This window comes from Limulus polyphemus, unplaced genomic scaffold, assembly GCF_000517525.1.
Source record: "Limulus polyphemus unplaced genomic scaffold, Limulus_polyphemus-2.1.2 Scaffold1061, whole genome shotgun sequence".
Taxonomy (NCBI): domain Eukaryota; kingdom Metazoa; phylum Arthropoda; class Merostomata; order Xiphosura; family Limulidae; genus Limulus; species Limulus polyphemus.
In genome coordinates this window covers 78,443-90,654 of record NW_013666671.1, presented here as the reverse complement: position 1 = coordinate 90,654, position 12,212 = coordinate 78,443, and the positions used below count along the sequence as shown (strand labels likewise).

General features: G+C 35.9%; 1 protein-coding gene across 1 annotated transcript in view; it reads right to left on the bottom strand.

The window, feature by feature from the left end:
* LOC106461932 (tRNA methyltransferase 10 homolog B-like) overlaps positions 1-12,212 on the bottom strand; it is a gene marked incomplete at its 5' end in the record, with an annotated part of 133,364 nt that overhangs the window by 57,132 nt on the left and 64,020 nt on the right. The window contains one exon of the mRNA XM_022389036.1: positions 6,983-7,100. Coding sequence (XP_022244744.1) covers positions 6,983-7,100 — 118 coding nt within the window. The remainder of the gene's footprint in view (positions 1-6,982; positions 7,101-12,212) is intronic.

Below are 12,212 nucleotides of genomic sequence, written 5' to 3'. Positions count from 1 at the left end.
CATCACCACCCACTGCTAACTCTAGGGCTACTCTTTTACCAACGAATAGTGGGATTGACCATCACATTGTAACGCCCCCACGGCTGAAAGGGCGATATGTTTGGTGGGATGGGGATTCGAACCCGCGACCCGCAGATTGCGAGTCGAGCGCCCTAACCACCTGGCCATGCCGGACCCTTTTAAGTAAGGGAGTGGTTTAATTCTTTTATAAATAATAACTACAATTTAGTTGTTTCATATTGTGGTACAAAAACTAATACTTTTCATGTGGCGGATTCTTATTTTAAATGTCTAATACATTTAGTTTTGTCATACAGTCAGATGCCAAAATAATATTACTTCGAAAATCTATGACACACTGGACGGTCTATTCATATTTAATTATATCACCTCATTCTGTGACACGAAAATTATTTTATTCTATGTTGGGAATGCTAGTTTAATCATTCGTAACCTGCTGTGTTCCACCTCAGTGTGTGACACGTAAGTTACATCCTCTCATATATGAAATGATGAAAAAATATATTACTGTTAGTTATTGCCGTTTGAGAAAACAGAAAAGTTTCTGTACGCCGGTTCAAAATCTGACTAAAATAAAACGTTTATTTCACGTTTTTATCTCGAGATAATCAAATCTCATTGAAAAATAAAAACTTCAAATGACTGTTGTCAACTTTATTTATTTGACCGTTATATCTCGGGATGAGCATCTTTCATTGAAAAATAAAAACTTCAAATGACTGTTGTCCAATTCATTTACTTGACTGTGTTATGTCGGAATGAGCATCTTTCATTGAAAAATATATACTTCAAATGACGGTCCCAGTACATGTATTACTTTAGCAATCAATCATTGTAAACAACGAATTTATTGGGAGAATGAGCACGTGATCATCTGAGATAAAAATGAATAGCGAAAAGTTGTTCTTAATCGTTCTATTATGTCTTGTTTAAATAATATTGATCGATCCGCAAATCCCAATAGTTGACATTCGTTATTTTTTGTTATGATTTTAAGCTTTGATTTATGTGAATTTAAAATCAATATCTCCTTGACGTGTTGTTACGTAGTGTAGGCAGAACGTTGCAAAAAAAAAACACAAAAAAACAACCCAACAAGATCTCTGCAGATGTTCCACAGCAAAAAAAAAAAAAAGGAATTTTTTCTTTTCTTTCGCGAAATAGAAGCAGAGAACGTTTGCAAAATGTAAGGTATATTTTTTTAGAAAAATAATTGCACACTGACAAATCACACATAAGGCTTGGAAAACTAAAAAAAGACTAGATGAGTTCCGCCAGCTCCTGTCTTTCATTGTCAAAGTTTTACTTAATAGTATGACATGCAGATTTTCTGCTTGTCTCTCTCTTGTATATACTCCCCGATGTCGTATCGGTAATCGTGATGGCTTATATCGCTAAAATTCGGGGTTCGATCAGCACCCGCAGTGGATACTGCGCAGACAGCTCAGTGTAGAAGCTTTGAACTGAAACAATTTCACTTGTATATAACTAATATGTTATCATATGTACTGGTTTCAACACACCTCCCTCTCTTTACTATGCTATACGACGATCTGACGAGTCGTCCCGCTCGCGTTCTTCTTTATAATGCGGGAAGAAATATTACACGCAGTTGCACCACCCCTTTCCATCTTTTTTATAACATTTTCCTCATTGTTTAGTAGTAAAATCTAAATAGTAAACAGCATAAAGAGGACAAATCATTGAAGAAATAATTATCGAGTTTGTTCGTTTTGAATTTCTCGCAAAGATACACGAGGGCTATCCTGCGCTAGCCCTCCCTAATGTAGCAGTGAAAGACTAGATGGAAGGCAGATAGTTACCACCACCCTCCGCCAACTCTTGGGCTACTCTTTTACTAACAATTAATGGGAATGACCGTCACATTATAACGCTCCCACGGTTGAAAGGGTGAGCATGTGTGGTGGTACGGGGATTCGAACCCGCGACCCTCAGATTGCGAGTCAAGCGCTCTAACCACCTGGCCATGCCGGGCCATATCTTAGAAAAGAAATGGATTACTCTTTTAAAAATACTTAGAACTAAATGAGTTATTACTATGAAAACAACAGTTACCTGTGTTAAACACGTGTGTGACCTAAAATGTAACTCTGACCTTTTATGTTTAACTTACTTCTACCTTTGGAATTGAATAGAAAACATAAAAAAAAGTGGTGATAAATAACACTTTATCCACCAGATGGTTACTTTGGTCAACAAGGCTATCATGTGGAATTCTGGTGAACTAAGTCAACAACATAAGAGCAAAAAAGTAGTAAAATCAATTTCAAATCTTTTAACTTTATTTCAAACGACGCTTCGGACAACTGTCTATCACGAGGCTTTGCCTCTTTTATCTAATCAGTTATTATGCACGGTTTTCATTATTATTGTTTTATAATGTTTGATTATTTTAACCACTAACTACTATGTTTTTACTGGCGTCTTTTTTTTTAGCTTTGATTAAGTACTCCGTTAAATTTATTTTATAGAACGTTTAAAGGGTTCGTACACCTTTGGTGATTCAGATTTCCATGACTTTTCCAAAACTTTCCATAGCTCTCAAAAATGATTTTACAGACCAACTATAACATGAAGTAAATCATATAATCCACATTAATTGTTTATTCTGTATATATTACACATGTATGACTGACTACATGGGAAACACAATAATAGGACATAGATTAACAATTCTTTGCCCCAACCCAGTGGCACAGCGGTACGTCTGCGGACCTACAACGCTAGCAACCAGGTTTCGATACCCGTGGTGGGCAGAGCACAGATAGCCCATTGTGTAGCTTTGTGCTTAACAAAAACAAACAACTCTTTGACTTTTCCAACATCTTTGCAAGTTCTTCATGCAAAATGTTTAATCCTAAAGACTTTTCTTCTGGCGTTTTACTGAAACTTTTTGATTTTGACAAACAGGTCAAACCATATTGCCTTTTTTGGGGCCTTGTCAGCAAGTTCATCAGTAGCCTCAATTAAGGATATATTTTTCAAACCTTTGGTGTTTAGCCTGAAGTTTTGCAATATCCTCAAGGATAACTTTCCTTTTCAGTGTCTTTTCATTCAGTTCAGCCGTCATTCAGTTCCGTTGATTGAGATATTTGTTATATTTCTATCTACCACTTTCAGTGGCAGTAAGCAGTTCCTTCGACAAAGGAGCTTCCAGAACACCTCCAACTGACTGCACATAATTCATAAATTAACTGGTGACAAACAAGTGAGACATCCTTCATGTTTTAAAGCATTAGCCATTCATTCACAGAAAGGCCCCTTTCAACAGTTGTTTAGCCACGAGAATGTATCAAAATGAGTTTGACAACATGCCACGAGGACTCGTAATTCGTAGCTTGGCCCATATGTTTGAACCAAAAACAGTCAAGCCTATCGGTTTTGAGGTGAAAATCATTGAAGATGAGGAACTTGGCTTCACAACCTGAGATAGAAACAAGTCATACTGTCCAATTAAGCGATCACATTCTTCTGCTTTGAGACGTTTCTCGATGTATAATATATTTTAAAATGTAAAAGTCTTTAAATATAGCACACTAGAACATTACGTATTGTATAGAGCTTTACTCTAAACTCAGGATTTCATTAATTCGAAAAAGATCTACATTTCTCTTGAAACTTTTTTTTTAACTCAAAGTGTTAAAACTCCCAATTCTAATAATATATTTTCAGTACTAAGGTAAAGAAAAGCCCCCCTCGCCCCCGGTGGCACAGCGGCATGTCTGCTTAACTGCAAACAAACAAACAAGGTAAAGAAAAAATATTTCATAAGATTGTTTGTTTGTTTGTAATTAAGCAAAAAGCAACAAAATGGGATATCTGTGCTCTGCCCATCACTGGTATCGAAAACCGGATTCTAGCATTGTAAGTCCGCAGACATACCGCTGTGCCACTGGGGGGCTATTTCATAAGTTAATACTTTTCAGTAATCTTTTAGTAAACAATGTAAAAACATTTTCTCTAGCGTCTAATATAAACAACTTACTAACATAAATATTTGCGATGTATTTCTCTTTACAACCATAAGAATAATTTTACAATCGAATATGTTTTATGTTTGTTTGTTATGGATTTCGTGCAAAGCTACACGAGGGCTATCTGCGCTAGCTGTCCCTAATTTAGCAGTGTAAGACTAGAGGGAAAGCAGCTAGTCATCACCACTTATCGTCAACTCTTGGGCTACTCTTTTACCAACGAATAGTGTGATTGACCGTCACATTATAACGCCCCCTCGACTGAAAGGGCGAGCATGTTTGATGGGACGGGGATTCGAACTCGCGACCCGCAGATTGCGAGTCGAGCACCCTAACCACCTGGCCATGTGTTTTATGTATTTGCTCTTTAGTTTTGCTCTCCTTATAAGATTTATTCTTAAAATCTATTGTTACAATCTAACAACATGAAATTATCTACCTACGTGTTCAAAGTGCAGTCAGACATATTGTTTTGAACTGTGTGCAACGGGCGACAACTCCTTCTTTCTTTTATATTCCGAGATTGTTTACAACGATAAGAAGGAAAAGTTAACCAACTAAAACATTTTAACAGACAGTGGTTATCAGGTATCCTTCTGTTAACGATATTAGGTTTAAATTTTAAGGTTTTAATACGTTAACTATAATTCGATAACTTGAATCACACCTTTCCGACATTAATATATAAAACTAGTAATGAATGTTGTGAAATTATTGTATTACCAGATGGCGCTATGGATAAAATATTTTGTGATGTAACTTCATTCAAACATTTATAATTAAAACTTAATGATCAGTCAAGACTAAAAATCATAAATGTTTTTTTTTTTTAAATATAGAATAAGTGTCATGGGAACAGAAAGTATAGAATATCACGTCGGCGTAAACCTTCATTCAAACCGAGTGACTTGACTTCTTTGAACAATTTGGTATATTTAAGATATACACGCCGTGTGCTACAAACATCGTCAAGTCCTGGGGAAAGTAAAAAGAAAGGACGTTTAGAAATGATGAATATATCTGCAACAAAAATTTAATGTAATAGACGGTTTTGTAACACTTAACTATAAGAAACAGGCCAAGGTAGTCAACCTTATATTAATGAAACTTGCGATTATACACGTATCTTATACCCTGAGAAACTGGGTTTCGATACCCGTGGTGGGCAGAGCACAGATAGCCCTTTGTGTAGCTTTGGGCTTAACTACAAACAAAAACAACAACAATTTATACATTATTATGAAATTTGTAAATGTGGACGAATTCAATCTCGAGTTATAAACATTACATTCTCTAAGAAATTTTGTATTGTGGCACCCATTAGTAAAATTATTTAAACTTTCGATAAATATCGTTACCCTATTTTTCAATGGCATTATGTTCATAAAATACTACTCTTCCTTCGAAATGACATCCAGTACCATATACAGATAAATGTAACATCCTTCAAAATGTGCTAACAGATAAATGTAACATCCTTCAAAAAGTTTTATTTTTCTTTGTAATTGAACATGTCCCAATTTATGAGTTGTAGAGATATTTCGAAACGTTATTTAAATATGCAAAACATCAAACTAGGAGTGTAATCTGTCAAAATATTTTCCATTATAATTTCTCCTTACATCTGATTGCAAATCTACTGTGAGGTATCAATAAGACTAGCACTTGGTGATGGACGACAATAGTTCCAATGTATGGATACAAAACCATTCTAGGGTCATGTAAACTGAAGAATGACCCTAGAATGGTTTTGTATCCCTACATTGGAACTATTGTCGTCCATCACCAGGTGTTAGGTAAACTGAAGACTAACACCTCGTGATAGACGACAATAGTTTAATGTAAGGATACAAATCCATTCTAGGGTCATGTCAACAGTTTTTATTTTTTAGAATGTTCGGTTTATCGGTTTTTATTTATTAGTGAGACATTTGTTGTCCCAACTTAGCTACCGGTTTTGACTTACGCCTGCTCGACGTTATACCACTTAGATACTGATAACAAAGAAAATTCCGTACATTTAGGATGTAGCGGTAGAAAAATACGTTCAACTGAAACCTAAAAGGCTTGGAATTGACTAGTATTTTAATTAATCAAAACATTCAGTTTCTGTTGCATCTTTTTTCAATGTTCATACAACTTTTATTTAATTATTTTATCTGCAGGAAGAACTTCCAATCTTGTTTTCGTGCAAAGCTACACAATGGGCTATCTGCGCTCTGACCACCAGGTGGATCGAACCTCGTATTTTAGTATTGTAAGCCCGTAAACTTACCGCCCCACGGGAGGATTATTTTGTATGAAAAACGACATTTGAAAATAGAATGAGTACTTCATGGAAAGAAAGCAATGGTTATCAATGTTATTCTCATTAGAACAAAAAAAAAAGTTGGTAAATCACATTAAGCTTTAATAAAACGCTATAACCGATTTAAACTCTAACGGTTTTCATACGTAGGCCTGTCTTAATTAATCCAGAGGTAAGAAGATATGACAACATGATGAAAACGATAGGGTTTTGTTTGATTACACAATTCAAAATTTAATATTTAATTCTTGTTAGAGAACACAGAACACAACGTCGATATGCCCCACTACCTGTTGGACAGACACTACTATATATAGGTAACTTAACTCATGAGCAGTTTAACATAAAGTTTGGACTGACGTCACCGAAGTTAAAACGCTATAGCAAGAATATTTTCCATCAATGCTACGTTTTTCTTGTTCTTATCATAACTATCCGAAGCATTAAGGGACTGATAGGCAGTATTTACTCTGTTCATTTACTTCTAATAACGTCTTTAGTACTTAAAATAAATAAATAAATATAATATCTCTAAAAAAGTTATTAAAGATATAAAATTAACTTACTCATATTCTACGCAAACATAATACTGTTTATTCTTTTACCTATTCTTAACTGTTTACTGGATTATGTTTATGATTCAGAGTTCTAGTCTTACCCTGGTTTACAGACAATACAGTGGAGAAAGTCCCCTTGCTTCCACGCTTCAGCCACTCGATGATGGGAAGTCTAGCTGTAAGGAGACCACTTTGCACAGCAACCTGTAGTGACAGTTTCTGTCAGAGAAAAGGCAACCAATCAAAAACGCGTACGCACAATTGCAGCGCCACACACTGCTCTTTAAAATTGTTGTAATTAAATGCTCTTAAAACCATGCTTCCAGACAAAAGATATACTGTCGAGATTAATAAAAGGGAGAAATAAAGTACTCGATCAAGGCTATATTATATAGAATTATATGTCCCAATAGTAAAGTTTGTTAGTTTCAAAGAATATATTTTACAATTATCACAGTGATATTATGTCTATTTATAGGAATATATTACAGTAACTGTACTGCATTTATACTATACCGTAGAGATAATCACGAATTCATACGAATCCGTAATAGTAAAACTCACATATTTATTAAAAAGCATAACAGTGACAATCATTTGTTCTAAAAGTGTGTCTAGATAATAAATACAAATACAGTTTATTACACCTAACACAACTGTCAAAACTAGGATCTTGAACGAATTAAACTTTTTTTTTTTACTTAAAACAACAACAACTAAAAACCAAACCAAAGCAGATTTGGTTTTTGTTTTAAAATATTCGCGCAAAGCTACACAAATAGCTATATGCGCATAGCCGTTCCTAATTTTGAACTGACAGACTACAGGAAAGGCAGTTAATCAATACCACCTACCATCAATATACGAGCTACTGTAACTGATATATAGAGGGATTCGACCGTCGCTCTTATAACGCGTCCACAGCCCAAAATTGTGGATCGTGATTATTATTATTCTTTTTTTTTTTAGTACGCCGCCCCCCTCCTCGTTCTTGTTTGTTGTAATGTCATATTCGGTATTGAGGTAATGAGAGATATTCTTTAATCTGAGTATTCCTGGTTCTCACTTAAATTCTGAGCCGGGAATGGAGTGAAGAGAGAGAGAGAATTTCTCTAGTTTCTGAGTATTCCTGGTTTTCAGTTAAATACTTATCCGGGAATGGAGTGAAGAGAGCTTATCAGGGAATGGAGTGAAGAGAGAGAGAGAGAATTTCTCTAGTTTCTTATTTAACTGAAAACCAGGAATACTCCCCTAACACGAATGGTTGAAAAGACCACACTCTTCAAATGTTTTTGTTTCAAACTTCCCAATTATATAAATACATATTTACAGCAAATCCTACTTATTCTAACTTTCAATAAAATATCAAATATAAAGTAGCTGTCTCTAAGAGGTAGAGCGAGAATGCGACCGACCATGCGGGTGTTGTACGTTGTAGATACGACAAAACTACTAAGGCTATCTGTTGTCGTCGATAATTTTGAGCATTTGATCAGAGGAAAAGCAGACCAGTCGGTAGTACCCTAGCATACACACTAAGAGACTGACTGCTACGCTTACAACACACCTAAAGCTTAAAGTGCGGGGAATGAAATACATATCGGGACACCACACTCAAGAAATTGAAAGGAAACAGAGCAAAAGGAAAAAGAAGAATGAAATCACAGGTAAGTTCACTACTTAAATGATATAAATAAAGTAAAATAAAGGTTAAAAAAGCAAAAAAAAAACAACCATGGTAAATAAAAATGGCGTCCCAATATGGAATTTTTGCCTTCATTTCCTTATGACCTCAATGCATAACATACGCTGCAATAATCTAATTTATAAATAATTTTATAGTATTCAGTGGCTGACGTAGACTATTTATTGCTAATTATACTTTCCCAATAAAGCTTCAGTTCCTCAACGTTGCACGGTATCTCACTGGTTGCTATTTGAAATGTGTGAACAAAAGGCACGTCATAGCACGAAGACAGCTTGAACGAATAGCTGGAAATACAAGCTGAACGAAAAAAGCTAAATAACGTGATGGTATGAAATCTGAAGCCAGCATGGATGGAGCTTGAGGCATTCTTTACGCGCGTTCTTCTTCTGATGATATTTCCAAGACAACGTTGAAACTAAAACCCTGAATCACAACAGGTTCAAGAACAATACACACAACTTACCCGTTAGGAATGAACGGTTAATTACTTGCCATACCTATAACCTTCATATTCGTGCAACTGAAAGGGTTCTATGACATTACATTAAACAAAACTAACTGACCCACTGGGGACACGAGGAAAATGCTCTAAATATCACCAGAGGCAAAACAAGTAAAAATGGCACAGACACTCTTCAACCACGCACAAGCTCAATTCAGGTATTAATCGAACAACTTTTACAGGGGCAATCAATACAAATACTAATCGAACAACTTTTACAGGGGCCATTAACACAGGTATTAATCAAACAACTTTTACAGGAGCAATGAATACAGGTTCTACTCGAACAACTTTTACATGGGCAAGCAATTCAGAAACTAATCGAACAACATTTACAGGGGCAAATAATACAGATACTAATCGAACACCTTTTACAGGGGCAATCACTTCAGATACTAATCGAACAACTTTTACAGGGGCAATAAATACAGGTACTAATCGCACAACTTTTATAGGGGCAAATAATTCAGGAACTAATCGAACAACTTTTACAGGAGCAATTAATACAGGTATTAATCAAACAACTTTTACAGGAGCAATGAATACAGGTTCTAGTCGAACAACTTTTACAGGGGCAAGCAATTCAGAAACTAATCGAACAACATTTACAGGGGCAAATAATACAGATACTAATCGAATAACTTTTACAGGGGCAATAAATACAGATACTAATCGAACAACTTTTATAGGGCAATCACTTCAGATACTAATCGAACAACTTTTTACAGGGGCAATTAATACAGGTACTAATCTAACAACTTTTACGGGGACAATCAATTCAGGAACTAATCGAACAACTTTTACAGGAGCAATTAATACAGGTACTAATCTAACAACTTTTACAGGGACAATCAATTCAGGAACTAATCAAACAACTTTTACAGGAGAAATTAATACAGGTACTAATCGAACAACTTTTACAGGGGCAATCACTTCAGATACTAATCGAACAACTTTTACAGGGGCAATTAATACAGGTACTAATCTAACAACTTTTACGGGGACAATCAATTCAGGAACTAATCGAACAACTTTTACAGGAGCAATTAATACAGGTACTAATCGAACAACTTTTACAGGGGCAATCACTTCAGATACTAATCGAACAACTTTTACAGGGCAATCAATAAAAGTACTAACCTAACAACTTTTACAGGGGCGAGTATTAGAAGATGTCCTGAAAAGAAAAAAACGAGATTTTAAATAGATAGTAATGCAAGTATAAATATACATTTGTAACGCACAGAAAAATCAAGTATCAAAAATGTACTAAGGAGGGCGCTGGAAACAACAATGGATTGTGTTCTAATATCTGCAAATATTATATACCTTCTACAGATTCACTAATTGTAACTACCAGTTAGTTACCTAACCCTTTCTATTGCTGGTTTAATGGTTATTAAAGTCATACATGAAAGATTCCCATGTTTGCTTGTTGTAATTAAGCACAAAGCTACACAATGGGCTATCCGTGCCATGGTCACCACGGGTATCGAAACTCGGTTTCTAAAGTACTCCATCTTCCATTTTCCTGATATGTAACACATACACACACACATACAAATAGACAAAAACAACAACTACAAAGCTTAGACGTAAAGAAGTGGATTAAATACTGTAGGACTTCGCGTCTCAGCTTAGATTTTAAATAATACACACTCAAACAGAATTTCTTGAATAGCAAAGTGCAATATAAACAGTGCTAAACCTTATAATAAACTATGACACATTAGTAAATATGTTTATCATACAATATCAATGTGCAAGGTGCATAAATATTGTTCAGATATTGGAGTATCCAGATATCATACCTATACACACACCCGAAAAACAACTAAAATGTCAACAAAGATAAAAAACAACAACAACAAACAAAAAAACGTGTGCCAACGTCACAGTTTAACACCAATGAAAGTTCCGATGACACCAACCATTCTTTCATCCCCATGTTTACATAGAAGCTCGACCTTAACAGCAAATAATGTCGATCGCTAAACTGTGATTCGAATTAATGATTATATTTGAGTTTATGCAAGCGAGGACTGGAGTCATGTTGAAATGAATTTTAATACTAACCATTCTTTTCATCTGTGTCTGGCACAGCCTGGTGGTTAGAGCGCGCGACTCCTAACCTGCAGGTCGTGGATTCGAATCCTCGCTACCGAACACGAGCGCCCTTTGAGCTGTGAGGGCTTTATAAGGTGACGGCCACGCCCACTATTCGTTAGTAAAAGAGTGGGCTGTCTTCCCTCTGCCAAGTTAGGGACGACTAGCACAGATGGCCCTCAAGTAGTATTGTGCGAAATTCTAAACAAGCCCAATCATGGACATTTGATATTATTGAGCCCAAATATCACACGATCAATTAACAAAATATCTGAAACCAAGTAAAACTGAAAGTCGCTCCATTTTAGAGCTTCACCTACATCGGTCATAGGTTAACATTCATGGACATGGCCTACAGAAAATAAAAATACTACAAGTCTCTAAAATAACAGTCAAGGAGGGAGGAAGAGGTCAAAATGCACCTGACCCTCCCAGGTTTACACAAGACCTAAATTCAGATGATGCTCAAAACCGCTCCTATAAACACGTTTAAACATTAAAAACAGCACACTAATTATTCTTGCTGGGGTTGCACGGAATTACTTGTTAAAACAACAACCCAGTTTCATTTGGTTATCCTGTAGACAAATTGGCACTGCTGCTTTCCCTATGTGTCTGTTAGGTTTTCTGACACTAATAGACAATGCGTTCAGAGAGAACATGATGAGGCTGTAATTTATGTTTCCCTTTATTAGAATCACCTCTTTTGTATAATTACACACACTGGCGTCAGCTGCCACGTGGTAAGGAGAACAATATCGTTTGTTTGTTGCAAAATAAAGCAGGAACAGCCTGGGAGTTGTCATACTTAATACGCATCTCGTATTTTAACGGGAACTGGTTATACAGATATCGTTAAGCGATAATTAAACAGAGTAAATAATATTTGGTGCAACCGGCTTGTTGTACGCGTTTTAGAACTATGCTGGGCCCGCAATCTGAGGGTCGCGGGTTCGAGTCCCCGTCACACCAAACATGCTTGCCCTTTCAGCCGTTGGGGGCGTTATAATGTGAC